The sequence below is a fragment of the Callorhinus ursinus genome, unplaced genomic scaffold (genome assembly GCF_003265705.2).
Source record: "Callorhinus ursinus isolate GAN/ISIS: 27379988/994484 unplaced genomic scaffold, GSC_fseal_2.0 scaffold1, whole genome shotgun sequence".
Classification (NCBI taxonomy): domain Eukaryota; kingdom Metazoa; phylum Chordata; class Mammalia; order Carnivora; family Otariidae; genus Callorhinus; species Callorhinus ursinus.
This window is the reverse complement of record NW_027397063.1, coordinates 3,053,966-3,081,347: the sequence shown is the minus strand read 5'-3', so window position 1 is coordinate 3,081,347 and position 27,382 is coordinate 3,053,966. Positions and strand designations below refer to the sequence as shown.

Here is a 27,382-nt window from a genome sequence, read left to right as displayed (position 1 = left end):
GAGGGACAAGTCACAGCAGGGAGTCGGACTGGGCAAGTCAAGGCCATCCGCTAGGATAAGTTACTGCCCAGAGAAAAACTGGGAAAAGGGGCCCTCACATTCTTCACCACTGAATCAGTCTGTTCCAGGCAGAAGATGAGGGCAACTCCCCAGGTAGAGCTTGTCCTGGAGGGAGATACTCAATTGTCTGAGAAAGAAAATGACTTCATCCTGTTGGTTTCAGGGTCTGCAAAATGCATCTCAGGCTCCTGAGGGCAGAGTGGGGGTAGATGCGAAGGTTTACAGTTTCTGGGTCTAACAGGCATGGTTGGTGAGCTGATGGGAATAGCACAGAACCAGCAGAGCTTAGGGGTGTAAGGTTTGGTAGACAGAGGAAAGCTCTAAGAACCCATGCCAGTGCCAGTGTCCCAGGAATAAACCCAAACCAAGAACCCACCCTGAGCCATGATCTCATCCCCGGCAGGCCCCCCACTCTGCAGCTGGGGTGTCTGTAGCTTCTGCAGGCTAAAGACAGTATCTGCTAACCCCTGGTCCAGGCACACCTCTCCAGAAACAATGAGCCCCATAATATCCCCAGGCCTCTGTAAGCCCTGAGGATCACTGGATCTCAAGGTAGGTAGCCTTTGAATGGGGTGTCCTCGCTAACCAGTGGTTGTGGACTGGGAACTCTCCAGCCTCGGGAAGGATAGGAATGTTGATGCCCTGGGAATTGGGGATATAGGCGCTGAACTCTATTTCTACAGGTATTGGCTGTTGTGCCAACCGTCTCAAATGCCTTTCCTTTTTTGAACCTTGTGCCAGAGTCCTTCCCGTCTGTCCAGAATCAACAGCAGCATCACCTTGTCGAAGGAACCTCTCTTGGGCCCCCTCAGGTGGAGGGCGCCTGGGTGGCTCAGTCGTTGAGCGTCTGCCTTCGGCTCAGGTCACGATCCCAGGGTCGTGGGAGGGAGCCCCGCATCAGACTCCCTGCATCAGGCTCCCCGCTCTGCGAGAAGCCTGCTTCTCCTTCCCCCACTCCTCCTCCTTCTCCCACAATCCCTCTCTCACTGTCTCTCTCTCTCTCTCTCTCTCTCTGGTCAAATAAATAAATAAAATCTTTAAAAAAAATAAAAAAAATTTAAAAGACTTTATTTATTTGAAAGCAAGAACACGAGCGGGGGGAGGGGTAGAAGGAGAAGCAGGCTCCCCACTGAGTAGGGAGCCTGACTGGGGGCTCAATCCTGGGGCTCCAGGATCATGACCTGAGCTGAAGGCAGATGCTTAACCAACTGAGCCACCCAGGCGCCCCAAGAGGAAAACCCTTACAAGGATTTTACACCACCCTGGAAGGAGCCCTGAACCCTTTCCCGCATGATTGGTAGATCACCTGATTGGGTGACAGGCACATGGAGGGTTAATGCAATTAAAACAGCCCATAAAACCCCCGAGATCTAAACACCAAATTGGCAACCCTCTCAGGTCCCCTCCCTCTCTGGGAGTTTTGAACTATCGCTCAATAAAATTGCTTTGCTGCCCACCACTCTTCGTCTGGTCTACCTCTTCATTCTTCCAAGCGTGGGCGCTAAGAGGAAAAGAAATCCTGTAACAAGAGCAGCCGGTCACAAAAGATCCCATAGTATATGATCCCCTTCACATGAGAGCCCAGGAAGGGGGAATCTAGAGAAGCAAAGTAGATTCCTGGTTGCTGAGGGCTGGGCTGGGGGGTGGGGAGGGATGGGGAACATGACACATAATAGCGAATGGGTTTGGGGTTTCTTGGTGAGGTGGGGAAAATGCCCCAAAATGGACGGTGGTACTGGTTTGCACACAGCTGTGAATACACCCAAACCGCTGAGTTGCACCCGCATCAAATGGGCGAATTGTATGTGATTGTATGTCAACAAGGCTGTCTAAGAAGAAACAAGCAAAATGAAACCAAAGGTCTTCTTTCCGTCTTTTTGACTTCTTGTGGAATCAGTGACGGAGGCACACTCTGTGGCCTGGGCGGTGTGGGGAAAGAGTGGCAGAGGTCGGTGGGGGAAAGTGTAAGCAGGCATCGCAGGAGGGAGGCTTGGGCTTCCAGAGTGATCAGGCTTCCCCAGGGCGGAGAGACCCCGCAGAACCCCTTGACATTAGGGTTGCACACAAATTTCTCCAAGCCTTAGCACAGTCCCTGGGAGCTGGGAGTGTGCCTGTCTCCCTGTTCTTGCTCTGACCATGTGTCCTGAGCGTCACCGAGTTATCACCATGCAGGTTTCTCCACCCCCCACTTCGCCACAAAAAGCACAGCCTAGTGAGCGCCAACATTCTCCCTGGCTACTCCAGCTCCAGGGAACTCAGACTAGGTCCCCGGAAAGGACCTGGCCTGGGGTGTCTGCCAATGTCACTGTCGCTTCTCAGGACCCACAGTTGCCACCTCGAAGTTGCTGGAAATTGCCATGGATGGAGCTGCTTTGTGAGACAGGACAGAGGATTCTGAAAAGGAAAATAGGGCGCCTGGGTGGCTCAGTTGGTTAAGCGTCTGCCTTCGGCTCAGGTCATGACCCCAGGGTCCTGGGATCGAGCCCCGCATCAGACTCCGGGCTCAGCAGAGAGTCTGCTTCTCCCTCTGCCCCTCATCCCGCTCATGCTTGATCTCTCTCTCAAATAAATAAATAAATAAATAAATAAATAAATAAATAAATACTCTTTTTAAAAAAAGAAAAAAGTTCTTAACTATAGCATTTTTTTTTAAAGAAGACATTGTTTAGCAGTGATTTCAACATATAATCTTTGTTAGTTGAGTTGTGCAAGCACTCGGATGTCAAAGGCCTTACATTAGGGGATTGTTTTGTTCTCGGGCCTGATAAGAAATTTCTCAGGAATGAGTTGTTACTGTGCATTCAGAACCAAGCAGCTGTACTGCTCCATGCTGTAGGTCAAGGTCAGTGACTCAGGAACGTCCTCTCTGCCTCAACTCTTTAAGCTGGACCCTAAAGATCCCAAAGGGACAATCTTTCAGGAAACTGTGAGGGGTCCAGACAATCATGTTTGAAATTCCCATCACTCAGTAGTTTCTTGCTTCCGCTAACTCCACTGGCCAGAAAGACGGGGCAGATATGGACACAGCCGGCACGGGGCGGGGGTGGGGAGCAGGAGAGCATGGAGATGAGAACCAGCTCCCCCTGGAAGCACCTGGGGAAAAGTCAGGCCTGAGTTTCCACGTCGGACATGTTGTCCCAGCTAAGAAAACACCCCCTGTGAAGTATTTTTGTCTCCCGCTTTCCCCGAGGTTCTACCACCCAACCTGCTCAGTAGTGTTGGGGGAGGATCCTTATCTTTATTGAGTTGAAGACAAAGGAGTCAAGTAGGGTTGGAGGCAATTCATCCAGCAAATATGACTATTTCATTCTAAGCATTCTGCAGGGTGCTGAGAAATCAGAGACACATAAACTGAAATAATTGGCAAGCTGGTCAGGGGATAGAAGGGAAGCCAACCCTGAGGTCTAGTCCAAGGTGGTCGGACCTGTGCTGGGGACACACAGCTCTGTTTCGGGGGACTCGCGGGCCTCAGACAAGTCTTCCCAAAGGGCATGATGCTTGAGAAGGGTCCCGGAGAATGACGAGAAGCTGGGAAGTCAGAGGAAATCGTTACGGGTGAAGACACGGAGGGGAGGCATGGTCTGAGCGGCGCAGATGCCCCACTGTGTCTTCAGTCTCTGTGGAGGCGAGAAAGAATTCCCAGGGTGGACGGATGTGCGTCAGGAGACTGAGTTTGGACTGACTATGAAGGTGAGGGGAAGTATGAAGATCAGATGTCCGCGTTAGAAAGTTCTCTCTGGCAGTAATGTGAGAGTAGATGGGGAGGCTTTGCTAATAATGAAGGGAGACCTGAGGAAGGCCTGGGTGAGTGAAGGGGGGAACAAGGAGACAGGACGCCTCCCACCGCACCCCCTTCAATCTCCAGGGGCAGGGCTCCCCATCGTTGAGTCGTGGAAACATGGAGGATGCCCAGTTGTGGAGCCCCTGGGAGTGGGCTGAGCAGCAGTGTTGTGATGAACAAGGGTCTGGGCTCCCAGGAGTGTTTCAAGACTTCCTACTGACGGCAGAGAAGCTCATCTCTAATGGCGACGGAAACGAACACACATCTGCGCGTCAGCCTTGAATATCCTTTTTGGGGATTAAAGGAGGGCCGAGGGGTGGAGTATCCCAGGACCTGCCTTGCCCCAGAGAAGACCTAAGTCAGTGACGATGAGGAAGCTTTGAGCAGGGCTTAATCCCCCTAATGCAAGGCCTTCCTCAAAACTCCACCACATCATGAGCCCTGTGAGAGGCGTGAGGGCCACCAGTGTCTCAGCAGCCTAAGCATGCAGCTGAAAAATTGTAAAGACACCCACTCTGGCTTTTAGAGTATCTGTCACCACTACCTGGAGTTACACTCCATCCTTCCTTGGAGTCATACAAACAGCCCAAGACGTTACCTCACGTCAAAGTTAGCTGATCTGTGTAACTCGTGTTCTCAGTGTTTCTGGAAGAACATCTGTGGAGGAACTCTCTCGAAAGCCTTCAGAATGCCCAAGCGTTGTGACAGAATATGTTTTTTAAGACAAGGAAATTGGCAAAGAGTGAGGAAGCAGCCATTAGACAGCGTTATAAAAAAATCCATGGAAGGGACTAAAAATGATAAAAAATGCAATACAACTAGAGGTCTTTCTTCATCCCTTTTTATTAATCTGTAAGTATATTCACCCAAGCGTTCTTCTCACACATAGAGAGAGTTGGATCATTTTCTTTTTTAAAGATTTTTTTCATTTATTTGAGAGAGAGAGAGAGAGAGCGAGCGCACAAGCAGGGGGAGTGGGAGAGGGAGAGAAGCAGGCTTCCTGCTGAGCAGGGAGCCCGGTGCGGAACTGGATCCCAAGACCCTGAGAGCATGACCTGAGCTGAAGGCAGATGCTCAACTGGCGCTCCAGTAGGAAAAGATTTAAGCCAGAGTTGTGATTATCTGTTGGAGTAACACATCACCCCAAAGGGGTGGCTGTCAACAACCACGACTGTATTTTCTCACAGTATGCTGTGGATCCACTGGCTTCAGCTGCTATTTCTCTGCTCCATGAGGTGGGCTGGGGCTGCAGCCCCTGGGGGCTCTGCTTTGCTAGAACATTCCACGGTGGCTTCTTTGCCGATATGTGGCCGATAACTTGGTGCTCCTTCCTGTGGCCTTTCCTTCCGTGGAGGCGTCTCATGCCCTGGCGCCTCTCCCTGTGGCCTCTCTCAACGGGAAGTAGTTGGACTCCTTCTGTGGCAGCTGGTTGCCCAGGCGACAGAAGCAGAAGCTGCCAGGGCTTCTTAGGCCCCAGAACAAGTATGGTGTCCCTCTGGCCATGTTCTATTGGTTAAATTGAGTCTCAGGGCCAACCCAGACTCACTGTGGGAGGACATGTCATCAGGACACACTCATGGGCAGATGTAGCTCCTTGGGGGCCGTCTTGGAACACTGGCGTGTGGTGTGGCAGTTAGGGCAATAGCTCTGGAGTCAGACAAATAGGGGCTGAAATTGTGTCTCGTCCACTTCCTGCTGTAGTAGGAAATACGACAATGTGGTGCCAGTCATAAAACCAGACTTAATATTATCTGCTGTCTTGATATCTGGAGGAATCGGAGGGCTGTGAATGGTCTAACGGCAGCTTCCCCTCCCCCACGCTGCTCCTGTGGAGAAGGTCCCCCAGCCAAACACCCCTTCTTGTCACCCAGAAGCTCAGTGCCCGCGGACCCCTGAGTAGTGGGTTCTAGTTCCCTCCCAGCTCGTGGAATTATTCAGACAAGCCCATCACACCCTCCCATGGGAACCGGGCCACCTCACCCTCTTGGTACTATGAAGCCTGCCTCTTTCACAACCCTGCCTGTTCACTCTGTTCCTGAGCATGACCCCAGTACCCCCTCCGGCTGTGAGTGTGTGAAACTAAAAACCTGCCGTTGGCCTCATTGGCCTGTGTTGGGTGTGGCGTGTTCACCATCCCCGTCACCGCTGGAGTGAAGAGGAGGTGATGACGAGAGATGACAGAAGCCAGGGTTGGAGTGCTTCCAGGAAGGGGAGCTAAGGAACGCAGGCAGCGTCTGGAAGCAGAAACATGCAAGGATATGGGTTCTCCCCAGAGCCTCCAGAAGGAACATGGACACCTTGATTTTAGGCTTCTGACGTCCAGAACTGGGAGAGATTCAATCTGCGTTGTTTCGAGGCACTAAGTTTGTGGTAAATGGTTAACCAGCAGCAACAGAAAACGAATACATCTTGTTGATCTTTTTCACAGCATGGCTCTCCTGAAATTATTTGTTTATATTTTGCCGTCTAGTTCCTCTGACTGAGCTCTGTGAGGCTGGGCGCCATGTTTGTCCTGCTCATCCCCTCTTCAGGGCCCGGCACATCTGGATGCTCAGTCGATACCTTCTGAATGAGCCCGGAATGCAATGTTGCAATATCGCAACAGCCCATGCATGGTGCCATTGTTCAAATAATCGCTGGAAGCCTGGTTTCTTACATCATAGTCTCTTTAATTTTGCGTATCTTACAAAAATGCTTTATACCGAGAGTATCGTACCTTTTCAATAAAAACAAAAATGAAACCCACCCAAATTCATAGCTATATCTTTTTGCAAAGTGTAAGAAAGAGTTTGCTAAAATATTTGTGTAAATATATTCATCAAAAAGGAGGCAGGAGGGTGCCTGGGTGGCTCAGTCAGTTGAGCGACTGCCCTCGGCTCCGGTCATGATCCTGGAGTCCCGGGATCGAGTCCCGCATCGGGCTCCCTGCTCAGCGGGGGGTCTGCTTCTCCCTCTGACCTCCCCTCTTTCATGCTCTCTCTCTCAAATAAATAAAAATAAAATCTTTAAAAAAAAAAGGAGGCAAGAGATCAGTGCTTAGATGGACATGGCCTGTGGCATGTCTTACAGGGATGGTTTGAGGACAGCTCGGGTCCATTTGGGGTTGATGGCTCCAGGGCACATAGCCTGCCCCCGAGGTGCTGGCCTTGGGCTGGCCTCATGGCCATGAGCAGTGCCCTGATGAAGAGGTCACATGCTCCCTCTGAGGTGACACCTTGTACCTCTATTGCTGCACAACTACCAATAACACACACACATTTACCCCCTCACAGTTTCTGCGGGTCACAAGTCCAGGTAGGGGTTGGCTGGGTCCTCTGCTTAGGGTCTCTCCTCAGGTGAGACCACCTTGCAATCAAGCTGTAGGCAGAGCTGGGGTCTTTCCTGAGCTCAGGGTCCTCTTCCAAACTCATTCAGTCGTTAGCAGAAGTCATTTCCGTGCAGGTTTTGGACCACGCTCCCCTTTTTCTTACTGGCTGCTGGCCAGGGACTGCTCTCAGCTTCGAGAAGCTGCCGCAGGTCCTTGTCACACGGCTCTCCTCTCATCACCTGGCAGCTCACCCCCTCCTGCAGCAGGAGAGCCTTGCTGAGGCTTCTTGTCCACTTTAAGGGCTCCCCTGATTAGGTCAGGCCCACCCAGGATAAATTTCCTTTTGATTAACTCAAAGTCCAGGAGTAGGGCACTGAGTTCTACCTGCAAAATCCCTTTTGCCACCTAAAGTAATATAACAATGGGGGATGATATCCCATCATAGCCACAGGACCTGTTCACCCGGAGCGGGGCTGGGAATCTTGGGGCCATCTTGACCATGCTGCCTACCACCACCCTTCCACCCAAACACCCCTTCATTCTCACAAAGCCCATCCTCTCCAACCCTGGGACACAGCCTCAGGGACTCTCTGGTGACTCTCTTCGGACCAGGGACACCCGTCTGCTGAGCCCTCTTACATTCTCCACCCAGCCCTGCAGGACCTTCCCAGGTCACCTCTCTCTGCCTCCCCTTCCAGCGCCCCCCCTCAGAACTTCTGTCCCCTCCTCCCACTTAGTTCTCCCCCCAGTCCTGAGTGTGTGCAGCTCAGTTCAGGCAGCAGGGGGCGCTGCTGGCTTGACTGGTCTGCAGGCGCAGGAGGCTGAAGCTCAGCCACAGATCCCAGGCCCATCCAAGCTCAGCTTCCTACATCCCCAGCGGTTCTCTCCTGTTGTCAGGACCCTGGCACTGGGAGGGGACGGGCCGTGCTTATGTCTGAGGCCTCCTCTCTCCCAGTCTGTGCCTCTACCAGGAATCTGTCCCTATGGCCTTGTACAGCTCCCCACCCCACCCACCCAAACCCTTGCTCCGAGCGACTTGGCTTCTATGCTGCAATTACCCAAGACTGAGCCCTGGGAGTGGGAATGTCCCCCAAACCTGAGCCCTGATGATGTAGGAAAGAATGTTAAGGGTCAAAGCCGACGGCCAAGAAAGAATTCTTGAGACGTCTTTGGTGCAAAAAGGTGGTTTTATTAAAGCCTGGGGACACGACCCACGGGCAGAAAGAGCTGCACCGGGGTCCTGAGGAGGGGCCCATTACATACTTCCAAGTTGGGAGGGGCTTAGGGAGAGCATAAGTCTCTAAGGAATTTTGGAAGCAAGGTTTCCGGGACCTTGAGGGGGCTAGCTATTGTTGGGAAAAGGTCATTTATTACCATCTAATAAAACCTGAGGCATGAGATCCTGCAGATGTATATCAGTGGGCTGTATGCTTGGGGGATGATGGCCAACATGTATCTTGGGGGTTTAGAGATAAAGGAAACTTCTAAAGGAATGTTTATATGATAAAGTAGACTTACAGGATCCTGGATTGGGGTGGGGAGTGGCTAGGAGTGGCTTTTGCCCTTAGCGAAGTATTAATATTGAGGCAGCTGAGTGTCCCTCTGCCTGTTTCGAGGACTTACCAATGTCCTCTTGCCTTTGTTTTCCACATCATTTAGGGCCCTCTGTGGGGCACTTGCTTCTGCTTCCCAGAGAACCACTGTCCTTGGAGCATCCCTGGAGTGTATCCCAGGCAAGATTCAGATGCCTTGCTCCCTGGGGAGGAAAGTTGCTTTCCAGAAAGTACTCTGAATTTTTTTTGGGGGGGGGGCGTAATTCATGATTTCCAAAGCTGGCTCAGTGGCCCGCCTGCTGCCTCGCTCATGGGGCATAACCAGGCTGGGGCAATAGGGGGTCATCTCATGCCCTGGATGGCTGGCACCACCGTCTAGGGTGTAATTTCCTCCCCGCGAAGAAATTCAGTCCTTTCCAGTATTTGAGGCCTCAGGCAAAGGCCTGGAATCAGCACCCATGCCTCTGTAGTATTTTCCTGGGAATGGCACAGAGGGCATTACCTTTGGCAAATGTGAGTCCAAGGGAGTGTGCTTGGCACAGTGGTGTCACTGGGCAGGGCCGAGCCAGGGAGAGTGTGTACATGAGGAGGTCGGTGACGAAGGACAAAGGGCAGGACAAAGGGCAGGACAGAGGGGGCCTCAGCACCCAGTAAGGATTCTAAATTCCATTCTAGATTGAAGGGTGTATGAGCTTCCTGCTGCTGCAGTAACAGAGCATCACACACTTGGGGGTTTAATACACGTTCATTCTCCTTCACTTCCAGAGGCCAGAGGGAGATGAGTTTCACAGGGCTGAAGTCAAGGTGTCTGCAAAGCCGTCCTCCCTCTGGAGGCTCAAGGGGACACTCTTTTTCCTTGCCTGTTCCAGCTTCACGAGCAGTGTTCCTTGCATCTCTGGGCTCAGGGCCCCTCCCTCCATCTTCAAAGCCAGGAGTGTAGCATCTCAGTCTTTTCTGTAGTCAAATCTCTCTGCTTCCTTCTTATAAGGACCCTTGTGTTGCACGTAGGGCCCGCCCGGATAACCCAGGAGACTCTCATCGCAAAGTGGGGAGTGAGAAAGAGGACATTCGGGGTGACCTCAGGGTTTCTAAGTTGAGCTGGGTGAATGCTGTCACCAGTCACGCGGGCAAGGGACACTGGAGGAGGGACCCAGGCCTAAGGGTGTTGTGTAGAAATAAAGATATTAAAAAAAAGAGAGAGAGAGAGTTTGGCTTTGGGCACATTTTGCCTGAATGAATGAAAAAGAACAAACCAAACCAACAAGCACAGGATAAAGTGAAGTCTGGCTCAGGAACCCACCTTCGGAGATGGGCAGGCAGCTCAGTCCACTTTGACTCCTCCCAGGTGATCTCCTATTTTCCCGAAGGTAAATGGCCCCTTGAGCTTCCTAGAAAATCAGCTTCCTTAGTTCCCAATGCCAGCAAAGGAGCCTGCAGCAAACCCAGGTTGGGGGTGAAGGTTATGAGCACGTTTTCCCAGATCACATCTGCTTCCTTGGTAGCATATCCCATTGATGCATTTGAGGATGTGCAATATGTTTATAAAAACAAGGTAATTGTGCCATATACAATTTAATCTACGTGATGTCCTCCATTGTGGATTATTTGGTCTGAGTGTAGTTTTTTGTTTGTTTTTAAAGTTATTTATTTATTTGAGAGAGGGAGAGCAAGAGCGTGTGTGCAAGAGGGGCAGGGTGGAGGGGCAGAAAGAATATCCCAAGCAGACTCCCTGCCGAGCATGGAGCCCAATTTAGGGCTCAATCTCACAACCCTGAGATCATGAACTGAGCTGAAATCAAGAGACGGAGACTTAACCGACTGAGCCACCCAGGTGCCCTATGATATGAGTGTGTTTTAAGAAAATTATCCATGCTCACTTACTAGTACCACCACAAAGTGAATTTTTTGCTCTTTCACAAAAGACTTGTTAAAAAGAACAAAAACTGGAACTATTTTTACTGTATAAAAATTGTGAATTTAACTCAATTAAAAGAGGATATTTGGCAACTGAGCCTGTAATAAAACCACAGGAAAAATACTAGAATTCAGAAGGCATAAATATGTGTATGTGATACAAGCCATTATTTGTAATGGTTATTGATGATCTTATGTGGCTTTTAAAAATTATTTCTCCAACATTCGTGGTGCTTAAATTTTTTTATTTCTAGGAGAAAAAGAATGATGCACATTTTGCATAATTTGCAAGAAAAGTGTTTTAGAAGCTTCAAAAATGAAACTGACCTTGCAGAAAAGTGGAGTTTTTCTTTCTTTTTCCAAGTTCCAAATGCATCACTGAAAATGCATTTCCTAGTCTGATATGTCGCTGCTGCCCAAGGTCTCATGAGAGTATGGGTTGACATTAAAGACACACTAAAGTCAATGCCATTTACCACTGATTAGATGTGGGTGTGTTTTATTCCTGATTTAGCAATGTGTTGGTTCTGAACATATAAAAACATTAATCCTATACATTAAACTTTAAGGAAGTAAGTAGGACCCAAGTTTATTTCTCAAATTAACAAATTGCCATGGACACACTGAGTTCTTCTAGAATTAGAATGTTCACACTCTAATTTGGGATGCTGTTTTGCCTTGCTGTATAATATTGTTTTAAGAATGTTATTAAATCAGGGGCACTTGGGTGGCTCAGTCGTTAATCGTCTGCCTTCGGCTCAGGTCATGGTCCCAGGGTCCTGGGATTGAGCCCTGCATCGGGCTCCCTGCTTGGCGGGAAGCCTGCTTCTCCCTCTCCCACTCCCCCTGCTTGTGTTCCTGCTCTCACTGTCTCTCTCTCTCTGTCAAATAAATAACATCTTAAAAAAAAAAAGAATATTTTTATATCATTATCACTCGGAAAAGATTTTTGCTAGGGATATGGAGAATGGGGCCTTCCCCCAACTGTTGTCCATTGAACGAGATTTGAACATTTTTTTTCCTTTATCCTGATTTTTTAAAAATTAAGTCAACTTTATTGAGGTGCACTTTACATATAACAAAATGCACCCACTGTAAGTGTGCAGTTGGATGAGTTTTCGGCAAATGCACGCTTGCCACCGCTACCGTGTTGCTCAGTCAAGGCACAGAGCATTTCCATCATCTGGAAAGTTCTTTCCTGCCCTTCCCACTCACCCTTTAGCTGAACACTCTGAGAAATGTAAAAGCAAAATTGTTCTTTTTCTCATCTTTTGCCCTACCCCAACAAAATTATGTCTCCTTTTCTCCCTCTTTTGTTCTTGTTGTTCCAGAAACCTGGCAATTCGTTGGATTAAAGCACTGAGCTGATTATTGGTTCTATTGACTAGGAGAGAATATGCCTCATTATTTTCCTATTCTTTCTCAATGACCTCTCACTCCTCCGCGTCTGAAATCCCCATCCATCCATCCACCCACCCATCCATCTGCCCACCCACCCATCCATCCATCCATCCATCCATCCATCCATCCATCCATCCACCCATCCATCCATCCACCCATCTATCCATCTACCCACTCATCCATCCACCCACCCATCCATCTAGTCATCCATCCATCCATCCATCCATCCACTCATCCAACTTGTGTTGAATATCTATTCTGAGGCACAGGTTCCCAGATATCCTGCCTCTACTTGACTTAGGTTCTAACAGGGAAGACAAACAATTTAACAGTTATGCTAAAAAGTCAATGCATATTCTAAAGGGAAAGTATGGCACACAATGGGAGACTCAGCAGGAGTGGCTGGGAATGATTCTCGGGGAAAGAGACATCAGTGATGCAGAACTGTAGGATAAGTATCAGTGAGTCAGTTAATTATGTCAGCAGTATTTATCGGTTGCCGCGGGCTGGGCCCAGTGGTAGCTGCCAGGGATTCAGAGGACAGACATGGGCCCTGCTCTCACGGGGTTCCTAGCATTATGGCGTTAGCCCAGGCCAGGCTGGGGCACTGTGATAGTGGTCTAGGCACAGAGGGCAGGTGTGATGGTGCACAGCAAAGAGACAATACAGTGAGTGAGTTAGAAACCCTGGAAATCCCACGTGACCAGAGCTTGAATGTCAGCCAGGAGGGAGTTCCCCCCAATGGTACTCTAGGCCAGAGCTGTGGCAGTGGTTAGAGCAATGGGTTGCCTCTCATTGGCCTTGGAGAACGGTCACTGAATCCCTAACTGGAGTCTTGAAAGACAAAGGAACGTTGAATGTAGACACCACAGTTCAATCACTTTCAAATCATTTCCTCCTGCCTTTCAGAACCACAGCCATGTTACCTTTCCTGAGCAGCAGAGAGGCAGTGCTGAAGAAAAGAAGGTATGGGAGGATACAATCCATCTACCTGATTGCCATGTAACTCCCCTGAGTCACAAGAATGGGAATTTCAGATGTGAATTAAAGATGGCCAAGTGTGGTGGCATCCTTGAAAAAAAAAAATCCCTATGTGTCTTTAGAATCAGAAGACCAGAGAATTTAGGGAAGAAAGAATACATTTCTTCTGTATGTTCTAACTTCTTCCTAAATAATTTTTAGATTATGTATCGTCTCCATCTGACTTGTTGACCTTTAGATGACTATTGCATGATAGGCATTTAATAGATTGAGGCAAATATTCCACAGGGTTCTGCAACCCTATGACATACATTTTAGAGTACGACATACCCTAGCTCGGATTCATTTTTGGGCCATAAACATGTCTGTACAGTACATTGAATCTGTTGCAATTTAACATTTGAGAAAATCTGTCTGTTTACTTTGTAGTGAATTCTGTACATTTCACTGAAAACTGAGGCTCTCTGAAAACCCACGTCTCCCATGGGCACTAATTCACACTGCATTCGCATTCTGGAAATATAAAATCCTAAATGCTTGCTGACTGCAAATCAGTCTTCCTAACCCAAGTATTAATAGCCGCATGAAATCTTAATACTTCTCCATCGATTACCACCCTTCACTTGGGTTTAGCATCCATTTCAGGGGGGGCCGGGATTCTTTTCTTGGATGACTCTATGCTGGTTCCCACCAGATCAGAAGTGTATTTATCAAAATCTATTTAAGGAATGCATTCAATCAATGGCAAAAGGGTATGTTTTGCTTGGTGCTGGCTGTTTTGTGTCTGTTGCTTCACATTTTAAAGAGCCCTTTGATGAGCAGGGCGGGACCAACAGACGCATGAGTCCTGAGCATGCTCATGATCTGGGGCCCTTGGTATCCACCAGCCTGGGAAGCAGCAAGTGCACGGTTTCGGGATTCCAGCTGAGGCTGCCACGGAACAACTCATCAGCCATTGTCCTCACGAGTGCAGATGTTCAGTGACTTGTGATTTCTACTCTAGGCTTTGTCATCTTCATGGGCAGTGGGACCATATCTGCATCTGCTTATAGTTTCCCAGGTGTACGAGGGGACCATCTGGAATTCTGAGTGAACTGACACCACGTTCTGATTTTATCCCAGGGTTATTGATGAGAAAGGATCCTGGGCCGGCACGCTGTGTCATCCACCCGTGCTCACCCGGTGGGCTCCTTGCTACTCAACGTGATGATAAAGGACAGCTTCCTCCCTTGCTAGGTGGGCAATTAGTGAATCTGCCCGATAATCCAATTTGCCCACCAGACTGAAAAGTGGATTTTCTGACAATGTTTAAACCTCAAACGTATATGGGTTTAAGATATGGAAATTCTCCTGGACGTGATGGGATGAGGCTCTTCACAGGAGAAAAAAAAGAAGAGCATGTGAATTTTCACGGAGGAATGCCTCATGTTAATCTTGATCGAGATTAATGTCATTTTCTCGAGTTCGGCGAAGAAACCCTGGCTTGTTTTGGCTTTTGTGGGCTGGCCGGGGCAGGAAGTTCACCACCTCGTGTCATCAGGGCTCCAGGGAAAAGGCTGCTTGAGATTCAAACAGAAGGTTCAGAGACAGACTTTTCTGAACATAACTGGCCTTTGTAATTCAGTATCTTTCGTGGACATCTTTTCTAACAGGAAAGACGACTCTTCAAATTAACAATCAAAAACATTGCTGTTTAGTGGAGCTGCTGGTTTTGTTGGTGAGTAGGCTTCTCGTCAGAGTATCATCTCCCTACACAAAGCAAATACTCAGACCCCCGATTTCAGTTTTATCTATTTTCCCCTTTGCTAAGTGGTGTCTGGTTAGTGTGGTTATCCCTCCGTGAACCAGAGCAAAGAATCAGGAGTTTCTAAACAGAAACTGGTGAAGCAATGTGTCCTTTTGAGACTGCTGCAGGATTCAAAGAGTTCACAGACCGGTCCATCAAAAATAAAAGGGCACAAAGATTAACCTTTCCGTAAAGAGCATATTGTGTTGATTTATTATAGACTGCAGTTAAAAAAAATATTTTGAGGTTAGCCTCTCCAGTTTAAAAGCACTTAACCAGGAACATTTGAACAGCTATGCAATGGTCTCTCCCTCACCTGCCCCCCACCTCACCAAGTACTGTAAACAGGGGTTTGAGAACATTCAATTTCTTGACATGAACAATCAAATGTATTTGCTTCTTAAAAGGAAACCACCTTCCAAACTTCCAAAGCATGCACTGTTACTTGTCATTAGGTATTTCAAAACGACCAATTTTGCTATGGTATTGTAAGGCCAAAATAGAATACCTCTTTACCAGACATACGCATTACAACTAGAAAAAAAAATTACAGACTAACCGAGTGTAACGATTCCATCAGGAATTAATGGGGAAGGCACTGCATCTCTTTCATTCCACCACACATGTACTATCCACTTCACATGCTTTGAGTTCAAGTCCTGTCCAACATTTAACAGCATTTTCTACAACATACAAGTCACAGGTAGGGGAATATTCAGACACTATTCTTCCACCGCCGTATTTTTCACCCAAGTGTACAATGGGTATGAATATATGCTATCAGCTTTATTTACAAGTTTATCGTGACGTTTTAGTGGGGTAAGAAAAAAAAAAATCAACTCTCTCAACCAACAGCTCCCCCAAAAGTTTTTTTGGGGGGGGCTATGATTCATGTGTATAAACCACCACGTAAAAGAAGGAAATGGAAACAATGTCTGACCCAAAAGACCCAAACTATAATTTCTCACCCACTAAAAGTTGGCAGTGAAACTGCTATTCTCTGAATTTTATAAAGCGAAACGCGACATAGGAATTTCAGATCGACTTCTTTTGCCAAAGCACAAGGTAGATGCGGCATCGGACAGGAGGCGGGCTGGACGTATTCCAGCCGGGATGCCCCGTGCGAGTGCTGTTGCAAAGACAGTCATGAATCTGCAAAGGTGACAGATGTTCCAAATGCTTTCCCGTCTTCCCAAAAGATGCAAAACAACAATGGCGTAACTCTATACACGAACAAAGGTTAGTTTGGAAATCAGTAATATACATGCACAAACATTAGAACATGAGGGGGAAAAAGAATGAGACACTACAAATCCCACATCTGCGTTGTTCTCGTTTTCACGTTTCTGCACCACTTTGTGGCTTCGCGGTGCCTCTTCCTCCCAGTAGAGAGAGCCTACCCCGCAGGCTGGTCAGCAACAGAAGGCTCTCCCCACACCCGGGGATGAAGCTGCCCTTGACAAACACAGAACCTACCAGAGAAGGACAATTAGGAAACACTATCGTGATCAGTTTGCATCGAGCTGGGCCCAAATGTCCTCGTGCGATCACCCGGAGCTCAGGGATTGGCCCAGGACATTCCCGGAAGCCAGGAACGCTGGCGGAGGCGGAGCATCAGAACTAGGGGGCGGAGCCCGGATTCCCTTCTGAGCAGGCGCGCTGGAATGTCTGCCCCGCCCATCACGGCTGCCACCTCCCAGGTCGTGAGCGGCCACTTCCCCAGTACAAGATGCCTCCCCGCGAGTGTGATTCGGAATTCTTCTGCCCCCCGGGGGCGCCAGTTCAGCTTAAGTGCAGGGGCGTGTACTCCGGCCTTCGGGTCTGGATGATTTTTGGTTTGGGTCTCTTCATTCGTTCCATCTCGTCGTCGTCTTCGTTCTCCTGGTCGCTCTCACACACGTGGACCACCACGCTGGGAGTGGTGTCAGTCGCGGCGTGCAATTCATACTTTTCCCCTAGAGAAGGAAGAGAAATGCAGGGTCACTCAGGCAAGAAGCATGGAGGGGTCTGCGCGGCCAAGCTTCTCTGGACGGTCAGCAGGGACAGAGGCACGCGGCCAGATACGCTCTGGATGGGTATTCTTTGATATACCTCTTTTTTGCTCTAGCAGAAAAACATTTATATATAAAAGTATATATATAAACACAAGAATAATATAAAAACATACACACACACATATATAATCACCATTATATATTATTCTGCTTTCAAACACTGAATCGGGGTGTATGGAAGGAGTTTATCGTATTTACTTATTTATTTATATGGGGGAGGGGCAGAGGGAGAGAGAGAATCCCAAGCAGGCTCTACACCCAGTGCGGAGCCCAACGCGGGGCTCAACCTCATGATCCTGAGATCATGACCTGGGCCAGAGTCAGACACCTACCAGACTGAGCCAGTCAGGTGTGTCCCAAGGAGTGCATTTTTAATTACACTTAACATGCTCACCAGGCCTCCTAAAATTCCCAGATGACTCCCGAGCACAGTGTGAGGAGTGTGCACTCAGAAGACGGTGCATGAATAAAACATGGTAGGAAGGGACATCGCCAGCCTCCCTCTCAAGGCTCTTGTGTGGAGGCAGCACACACCGGGGGCCCCACGAGAGGACTCAATTATGGCTGGTTTGAACCAGGGGCTCTCAAAACATGTTTGACCACAGCATCCCTTTGCTTTGGACAACTTGCACCCCCGGGAGCCAGGAGTGTCCTGCATTTCTAGGTCAGCCTGAGTCTGACCAGGTTCAGTCCAGTTCAGTTCAAGGCCCTCTGGTGCGGCAAGGGTGGGATGGATGAGTCTTCTAGAAGTAACTGAGAAGCAATCTGTGGCGCTGCTCTGGCTGCCTCTTCAGGGCTGAGGGAGGCGGTAGCCAAACGTGGGCTAGGAGCCCCACCATTCAGTACCCGGAGCCCGTGGGCGCATTCCTTCGCATCCCTGTGAACCTCCATCTCCTCTCCTCTGTAAAATGGGATCATGATGACCCTGACTTCACTGAGCCGATTACGTAAGTGCAAGCCAAGCTCTTAGGTCCTGGTGCCCGGGTCGCAGGCCCAGTAAGTGTCACCTAGTTTTACTAATGTTTACAAATAGAGCATGGACCATTACTGGTGGGAAGCTGGGTGCAGTAGAAAGCTAGGATTTAAACAGGTGGGGGGAGGGTTTGCGTCAGCTCGCTCCTCCCCTCCCCTCCAGGGGTACAGGGGTGGGTTTTCCTCCAAGTTCTGTGTGCTCTTCCTCAGCCCGGATTCCAGACCTTCCTGCCTCACACTACTCTGGGGACTCCTCGGAATCTGGAAGGCACTTTTCCTCATGAAAAAAGGTAGTTGTTGTTTCTCAATGTGGAATGTCGGGGAGGGAATGAAGGTGGAGGGTCACAAGATCACGCTGGTCAGGATCCTTATCTACCTACCAACTGGCCACAATGCAGCAAGCTTCCGCATAGGACCGTATTTGCAAAATCTTTGCAATCTTGTTGGCTGCAAAGCACAGCCAAATATGAATGTTGTTCCAGCTCACTGTGAGATAAACTAAGGGTGAATGGATTTTATTATGTCTAGTTTCTGAAAAGGCTTCTCAGATCAGCCTTCTGTAAAGGCGTGGTAGATTCTGGAGTGTGATGACCTGTCTTTAGCTGAACTTCTTGCCTCTAGAGCGGTTTGTCACCTCTCCCTGATGGAGGTCCCATTTCTTCTCTAGCATCCCCACAGACTCCACTCCTCAGCTCTGCTGATGCACCTGAGCCAGGAGCTGCGGGGAGGGGCGCCTGCTTCCTCAGACTGGCCATCCTGACCTTCACGCCACCATTACCAGTAAGTAATGTGATTCTTGCTCTCTCCCTCAGAGGGAATTTCCACTGGGGCGGTATGTTCAGAAATATAATCTTTTCAACATGAAACTGCTGAGGGTCCAAGAAATAAAACACTCCAGCCAAAGGAACATCATCAGATTGCTGGGCAAGGAGAAATGAGGAGCTGATAGTCTCAGCATTTATTATGGTTGCTCTATAGATAGAGCAGGAGGGTGGGCTCAAACCACTTCATGCCCCTCACTCAAACCCTAGCAGGTAGGACAGGAACCACCAACATTTTATTGTTTCCAGAAATCTTGTACTGGGCAATGCTTGTGGGCCAGGCACTTCTGAGGTGCTTTCTACACAATCCCCTCTACTGCTCATTAACTCCACTGGGTAATACCCATTGTATAGGGAAGAAGACTGAGGCCATAGTATCTGTTATCTCTCTCTGCATACTCACACGTTCCTCGCATCAGAGGACCGGAACCTCGTCTTTCTCTGCATTTTGAAAAGGTGTGAGCACCCCAATGGGGCCAAGAGGGGGCATGCATGACAGGGGCTCTTTCTTCACTATACTCTGTGGTTCTCTTCAACATTCAAAAGGGCAGGTGAGAATCGGATCAATGGGCGAAACCACCTTGACTAAAAATGAAGTTTCTCAAGTGTGGGATGGTCTGTTTTCCCTTTCCAAGTCCAATCGCTCATCCTGGGGTGACAGGCCTGGGGCCTGGGTCTGGAGCTGCCCACACAGGCTGTGCTTGGTGGCAGGAAGGATTTGCAAGATGCCGGCCGTGAGGGGTCATGGTGCTTGGTCCCCATGACTGGCTAAGGACAGAGGCAGGTGTGTACACTCCCAACAACTTGAGTTACAGACACAGATGAACGGAGATAGGAACAATTCACAGAACCCGCTCGCATCCACTGAAGGACAGCCGAAAGGGGCCACAAGGCTCTGGCCACTCCGAGGCAGGTGTGCATCTCGGTCTTGGCCCCCGAGTACAATTTCTCCCCATCTCTTTCCCTGCTCCCACCCCAGAGCACAGCTTACCTGGCCCCAGCTTGGAGATAGCATATAACAGATCGTAATTTATTACGGGAGTAGCATCTTCCACTTGTTTCCAACCAACTGGAGGCGAGGCGGGAGGAGAGATCAGAAACTGCTTGTCTGGATTTGGGGGAGCCAGGTGGGAACTTCCTATGTGTAAAGTCTGAGGAGAGAGAGAAAACACAGGTGATGTTTCTGGAGGAGAGAAGCCACGCGATCCAACGGCACTTAGTGAGCTCGCGGAGGACAGAGGACAAAGGACGAGCCCACGTCTGGGCAGCGGAACGCATGCTGTTCAAGGACAGCTCGCCATGCGGTCTGTTTGGAGAATGCGACAGGGTTATGGGGGACCCACAGGCGCAGGGACGGCAAGTAATTAATACTGACCCAGACTGATGGAAAATTAGTACCGTTCTAGTAGAAATGGGAAAAATAAAGCCCCTGTTGCTTGAGGCTAGAGGGATCTCAGCAACCATTTCTTCTGGGTCCTCATATCATAGAGGCATAGCAGAAGCTCCAAAAGGCCAAGCTACAGCTCTAAGATGACAGAGTTTCTCAGGGGCCAAAGCAGGGACGGGGCCCAGGACTCCTGCCTACCCAGTGGTACCCCGCAATTCCCTCACTCTGGGCTTCCAAATCACATGACAAAAGTGATGAAGGGAAAAAGGGTCCACCTTCAAGGAAGTTTAAAAAATAATATGAAACAATAACCCATGACGCTAGCGTGGGCTTAGAAGTCCTATCAGTGGCTACAGGGCCATCCAGAAAGGTGTTACGTCAATGTCTAACCAGTTTGGGTTTTCTTTGTATTTTAATTTTCACAATGAGTGCACATTCACTTTTGTAATCAGAAGAAAGCTGTGGGGGGCGCCCAGGTGGCTCAGTCATTAGGCATCCGCCTTCAGCTCAGGTCATGATCCCAGGGTCCTGGAATCGAGCCCTGCATCAGGCTCCCTGGCTCCCCGGGAAGCCTGCTTCTCCCTCTCCCACTCCCCCTGCTTGTGTTCCCTCTCCCGCTGTGTCTCTCTCTGTCAAAGAAATCAATAAAATCTTAAAAAAATAAATAAAAGAAAAGTAAATAAATAAAATCATCAGCTTAGAAAAAGAGAGAGAGAGAGAGAGAGAGAGAGAAGAAAGCTGTGGAAGGACTAAGTAATGATCCAGAACGTGATCAAACTCAGAAAGGAGTGTGCTCACAACTAAGGATCCAAGGTCAAAACCCGTGCCTCCCACAGGCCACGAGGGGGCGGGGCATCCCAGCTCTAATTTATGCTTGAGGGGCCAGTGAGCCCTTCTGCCCAGGTCAGGAAGCCTCTCTAATGTCTGCTCCTATACCGCTCTGGGGAGCTCAGAGCCCCAGTGTGGGCCAGCTAGAACCAGAAAGCAGCATCCAAGAAGTTCCTTCTCCTTCCCCTGCTAACCTGTTGGATCCCTGTTACATCATCATATAGAACTTTGTGAGCTGCCTTGAAAATGGGTCACCGATCATTGAAGGTTGGAGCGGGGGGGAGTGGGGAGAACTGGAAGGATGGTGAGCCAGGGAAAAAGCAAACCCATGCACAGCCCTTTGTGAGTGTCCTGGGGCCGGGACTCCTGCTACCAGGAGGATTTCTTAGTGTTTGCTACCAGTTTCCTTTCAAGCCGGGCCTGGCAGCCCCTGTGCCCATGTGCATGCCTGCATTTGCAGTCTGCAGGCGCTCCATCGCATGGAGCTCGGTGCTGCTAAGAAACTGCAGAGAGTGGGGACCCACTCAGGTCTGCTCTCCGCCTGGAGCACGTCATTAGCCCTAACCCCGAAGCAAATTCCTGGAAACCCTCTGCACAAACCTTCGAGTGCCAGAGTAGCCATGGCCACAACGTCGCACTCTACGGACCGCCTTCCTAAAGGAGCAGGAAAGGTTCTCCCAGAGTTCCTCAAACCAAGGTCAGGGGCCATTTCTGAGATCACTTGCTTTCAAATATATGCTGATGTTTTCTTAAAGGCGAGGCACGGAAAATTTAGAGTATGAACTTCGCCTTTCTCAAAACTTAAGAGTTTTAAATTTCTTTTTTTTTTTTTTAAGATTTTATTTATTTATTTGACAGAGAGCGAGAGCAGGAACACAAGCAGGGGGAGTGGGAGAGGGAGAAGCCGGCCTCCCGCCGAGCAGGGAGCCCCACGTGGGGCTCGATCCCAGGATGCTGGGATCATGACCTGAGCCGAAGGCAGACGCTTAACGACTGAGCCACCCAGGTGCCTCAGAGTTTTAAATCAACACATAAGGTACATATTGACTGGGAAGGTTGTCCATCATACCCTTGCTAAGTAAAAGAGAAGGCGAGAGTGACTCCATTGTTTTGTGCAAGAAAATGGACTCCTACTCTGTGTTTGTGTCTTTGTATATGTGAAGGGGAGAATGTGTAAGGATTCACACTAGATTTTCAAAGGTGGTTACATTAGGGGGAAGGCTTTGGAAAGAGAGTGGAGAAACCTATCTAATTAACTTTAGGGACTTTTGTGTTGTACTTGGATTGTTTCAGTTAACTTGTGTTGCTTTTGTCATTCAAATGACAAAATAAACATGCTTTAAAAAAGGGTGCAGATGCAGGAATGTTCCCGGAAGCATCATCTATGATAGTGAAAAATTGGAAAACAAGATAAATGTCTGAGAGTAAAGACTGGTTAAATATGTTTGAAATATCTATATGGCACAGTATTATGTGCCTGTTATAATGATATTTCTTTTTAATTTAAATTCAATTAGCCAACACATAGTACATTAATTTTGGCATTATTGAACACTAATTCATCAGTTGCGTATAACACCCAAACCATATAATTGTTTTTCTCTGATTGACTGATTTCACTCAGCATAATCCCCTCCAGTTCCAACCATGTTGATGAAAATGGTAAGTATTCATCCTTTCTGATGAATGAGTAATATTCATCCTTTCTGATAGCTAAGTAATATATATAATGATTTTTTTTAAAGATTTATTTATTTGACAGAGACACAGCGAGAGAGGGAACACAGGCAGAGGGACAGGGAGAGAGGCAGAGGGGGAAGCAGGCTCCCTGCTGAGCAGGGAGCCCGATGTGGGACTCGATCCCGGGACTCCAGGATCATGACCTGAGCGAAGGCAGTTGCTTAACCAACTGAGCCACCCCTATAAGCTACTTTTAAAAGGGGGGAGAGGGAGAAGCATGCGTATCAATGGATTCAACTCACCTGGGCAAAATATAATTTCATTTCCTTTCCGAGAAATTCAGTCTTATGCAGTTGGAGCCTGGCATCTGCCGCAGATAAGGGGTTGCTGAAGTTTATTCGGACTCGTTTGAAGCTCTTAAAATACTGAAAGGTGATATCCTTGTCATATGACCTAAAGAGGGATTCAAATTTGGCCTGAAAAGTAACAACAAAAATAAAAGGAGTTAGAACATATCTGCGTAGGAGTCTTGACAACTCCAATGCGTTTCTTCTTGAGGAAGTGAACTAGTATCATTTCGAGAACACCCAACTCCTTTCTTAGAGGGGACAGACAGCCACCCTCTGAAGATTTGCTCTTTCTGCCCTTTTAAGTCTAAGACAGGTGATTTTATTAAATTCACTGAATGAGCAGAACAAGTACCAATACTTAACCACCTCTTATAGTCACAGAAACAGTCTTTTTAAAGTGGAAAGGACAGTTCCTAACGTCCAACAACCTTCCCCAGCCCCGTGAACTCTGATCCTACTGCTCAGTTTTGGGTGTTGCTGTGTGCAGCAGATATTTCTTTAGGGCTTAACACCACTGGAGCTCATTTGGAAAAAAAATTTTTTTTATTGCACTGGGAAACAATGAAGTTAAAAGAAACCTTGCATTTCTTAGTGTAAAGGAAGAGGTTTAAGAAGAAATCCCCCTATTGTTTTCCCGCTTGGTCTGTTACTTTTTAACTCTTTGAAAAGAATACTGGTTTAAAAATTAATGTAGTGCAAATGGACCCATTTCTGCATGCTGGCTTTAATATATGTACATTTCTAGCTCTAGTGTTATAAATGCTAGTGAAAATTATGAAACAGCATGAGCTCTTAGAATGGAAATGCTTAAGTTCAAGGGTGTTATTAGGCTTCCAATCAGGAGGGAGCCTTTTGGGAAAAGCTCTTTGGAGAGCGCCCCCTGCTGGGCTGGGTCCAGGAGGGGGAGGGGCGTCAGCGAGAGGGTGTGGGGGGAACTGGGAAGCTACTGCAAGGCCTCAGGGTTCCAACCAGAGAGGGAGCTGACAGCCGAAACTTCCAGAAAGATTGTATGGACTTTGAGTAGTCGTGCTTTCCGAGTCTTTTTTTCCAGACTGAACACTGAGGACAGGTTGGGGAATTCTGTGTAAGGCAGAAAAGGGCTGGCTGAAGGTCCGGTGGGGGCGGCGTGCCTTCTATAAAGGGGATCCATGCAGAAGGGGAGGTGGGCGGGGCCCACCGAGCACCTCGGAAACCTATGGAAAGCACGGTTTCTGCAGAGGGGCGGCGAGAGGATGGTGTATAGGAGGGGAGAGCGTTTTCAAGACTCTTCGGCGCTAGACAGAGGAGAGGGAATGGGATGTCCGGGGCCAAGGCGCTCCACAGGCAGGACAGGACCTGTGTTCCAGCTCGTGGGGCCAGCGGTCAGCCTGCCACCACTGGGCAGGTTGTTAGGGGGGTAGGGGGGAGTGGGAACACTTCCTCTCTTTGAATTCCGTGGCTTTTCTTTAGTTTATGAACAGTTCTGAGGGGTTTTGCAGAGGCAAAGAATGAGAACAACGCACAGCAGATGCTTCGCGGAGGATTTTATCTGGCTGCGTGTGGTTTTTTTCCTCCACCTCTCTGGAGCATGAGGACGGGCAAGTTTCTGGCACAGCGTATGGGCATAAATTTGGAATTTTGCATGACCTCATCAATAGGCATTGTGACCAACTGCTTAGTTTTGACGTTATGATTCAGAATTTAGGGGGAGAGGACTTTGAGGAATATTTTTAGAATACAAGTCAGGGCTCAGGACCAGAACACAAGAGAAGGCACAATATCTGTTAAATCCATATGACTGTGATACCATTCTCCAATAAAATAAATAATCTTATTGGTTCTAATCATTGTTATCTGGTTATTACAGTTGTTGGATGGCATCTCTAATTAATTAAATACTGATTTTGATTCATATAAGACTAATACGAAATACATAGATTTTGTAGTACTTTCATACGTAAAATGTGCTGATACCTAGTTCAAAAAAAGACTAGTCCTGGCTCACAAGTATAATACGCAATTATGGAGTTACATTTGATTTAAAAAAAACAAAACAACAGTTTTTTCACAGGCTCCAATATGGCATTGAGTATAAAGCATATCACACGAATACCATCCCCAAAACAGAACACACAGAATTCATTCATATACAGTACTGTTCAAGATCAATTAGACAGCTGGGTAGCCAGTGATGGAAATCTTACATCTTAATCAAATGAAGAAAAGCACAGTAATTAAAATTACTAATTATACTAATTACCATCAATGAGAGCTGCTTCCCAGGAGGTACACTTATCCCCCACTTAAGTTATTTATCCAGTTTTATTACTTGCTATGGCCTCATTTTCCCTAGCTAAAGAAATCTGAAAACTTGAGGACGGGCCCTTGTAATTACTACAAACATACACACATCTTTACGATATTTATTTCCTAAGATAAAATTATTCTGGTCTCTAGATGTCCAAGTGAAAAGCTCCATTCACTGTCAGAAAAAGCTTCCCTCTAAAAGTTTACTACAACCTACACAGAACGAAAAATACCCTGTTAAAACCAGTTGCGTTTCCAGTTGATCAAGGGACCTGGATGTTTTCAAATATTGAAAGCTTCAAAAATTCCTTCACGGTTAAGTCCTCAGGCAATGGCTTTTGACTGATAAAGCTCCAAGTATTTTGGATTTATTCCAAAACCCCCAAGCCCACAAGACAGCCACATAACACCCTGCAAATATTTCAGTTCATAGTCCCAATTAACATAATGCTCTGAAAACTCTCAAAAATCACATTACATTAGAAGCCTTACCCTGGTTTCACTTTCGCTGAAGAGATCACTGTTTGCCACACAGGCAATCAGGGAGCTAAAACTGTAGTTAAAGTTTCTAAAGTGCATCTTGCTTTCTCACAGTGAGAGGACTAGCAGCTCAGGCAGTCAGAACCCAAGCGAGATTCCTTTGCAAGAGGCTGTAGGTCCTGTCTCCGGCCAGCCCTTTATAAAGCACTGAAGTCCAGCCCCCTGGGAAAAAAAAAAGCACAGCTTCCAGAGCATCCTGTTTGGACAGCAAATTCCTGAGTCAAGTCCTGCATGCTTTTAGACCGACGGAGACAGAGTGTAAGTTTCTACTGGAAAGAGGTGACGTCAACACCTTAGTCATTTTCCCTATGCTAATTAACTTTGCTTGGGGAGGATGGAAAAAACAGCCAAGGTTTGCCTTGCAGCTGCTTTATCAACGCCTCTTGCAGCATACTTTCCATTGGTAGCAATTCCATTCAGCCACTCAGACACCATGCTCCTAGGCTGAATGGGACGACCCTTCTTGAGCTGGAAAATGTTACCGAAGAAAAATGAGGAAGGTCTCTGCAGTAAACAGCAATTAGCCTCTAGGGGAGTTTCGAGCCTTTGGGAAACCTGGAAACCCAAGTCTTGACTCGTTGTTTGATCCCTGTAATTCCCTGAAAACCTCAAAGTTTCGTGTTGGGGTATTAGAGAAAACATTTTGAAATCTTTCTTGGTCAGTGAACTCTGTTTTTAAAGAAAAAAGTGGAATTCATTTTGAAATATGGCTTTTCCCCCCCCAATTGAACTTTACTGGATGAATGTCCCAATTCCCGCTTGTATTCCACAGTGGGAACGTGGGAAGAGATCCTCAAGCAATCCTGGGATTTTTCATTGGAAAACTTTATTAGTAGTAATTTCGGAACTAGGAATATGCAACCCTTTGATCATTTTCTAACGGCTACTGGATTCCGAAAAAGATACAAAAACATTTTAGAGAATCTCAGCTCTGAAGTTGAGAAAGGAAACATTGCGGGCAGTTGTCTTGCTTTGAGACACGTAGACAAAGTTTGTTGTTGTTGTTGTTGTTTTAATAGAAAAGGAAGAAGAAATGGAAAGAACATATGCTACGCTGAAAAGTTAGTTCAGCTGGCCACTTTTCCAGGTGCGATGTCTGGTGTGGAGAAGCTACTGGGATGGCAGGATGCTAGTTCTTTCCAAAGGCTGCAACTCCGAAATTCTAAGCACTTGACCAGCGTTGATCCCTATGGCAGCCTGGGTCCCAGGTCCTTCCCAGTCTCCCCAATTTCAGTGTCACCTAAAAGCACTCCAGTTACTTATAAAAGCATTCTCTAGTCTAGAGGCATACTGAGACACCTCCTCCGGAAGCTTCCAAAACTTAAACAGAACCCTGCCATTCACACGTAAAGATTAACTTCAAAGAATCATTAAAGCCAGCCAATAATAAAATGAATATATGCCACGGAGAAAAAACAAACCAGAGCATTTATCCCTCCAAAAAAGGAAAAGCAAAGCCTTCTTGGATGAATGAGCGTTGCTTCATTTCAATGCACGCTGCCTCGCTGCCAACTGTAGGGTTATATAAGAAACCAGTTATGGTGTTTGCTTTGCCAAACTACCCATCACCCCCAACCTGAAAAGATCTAAATGCATATATTCTACAAAAGTTTGGAACACTATGAATAGTACGGGTTTGCATCGAACACCACGGGCAGTGAGCCAGTGCTTGGTGTTGGGG

General features: G+C 47.8%; 1 protein-coding gene across 2 annotated transcripts in view; it reads right to left on the bottom strand.

Annotated features, from left to right (window-relative positions):
• Window positions 1-14,961: 14,961 nt before the first annotated feature.
• The window catches only part of RCAN1 (regulator of calcineurin 1), a 97,805-nt gene continuing 85,384 nt past the window's right edge, over window positions 14,962-27,382 (bottom strand). The window contains exons 1-4 of one of the 2 annotated variants that reach the window (XM_025871810.2): window positions 25,654-25,837; window positions 22,828-23,001; window positions 19,622-19,781; window positions 14,962-16,738 (exon numbers count right to left, since the gene is read on the bottom strand). In XM_025871810.2, coding sequence (XP_025727595.1) covers window positions 16,566-16,738; window positions 19,622-19,781; window positions 22,828-23,001; window positions 25,654-25,740 — 594 coding nt within the window. In that variant the 5' untranslated portion in view covers window positions 25,741-25,837 and the 3' untranslated portion in view covers window positions 14,962-16,565. Of the gene's footprint in view, window positions 16,739-19,621; window positions 19,782-22,827; window positions 23,002-25,653; window positions 25,838-27,382 lie in introns of those variants that run through there. The other variant, XM_025871802.2, reaches the window with a different exon arrangement.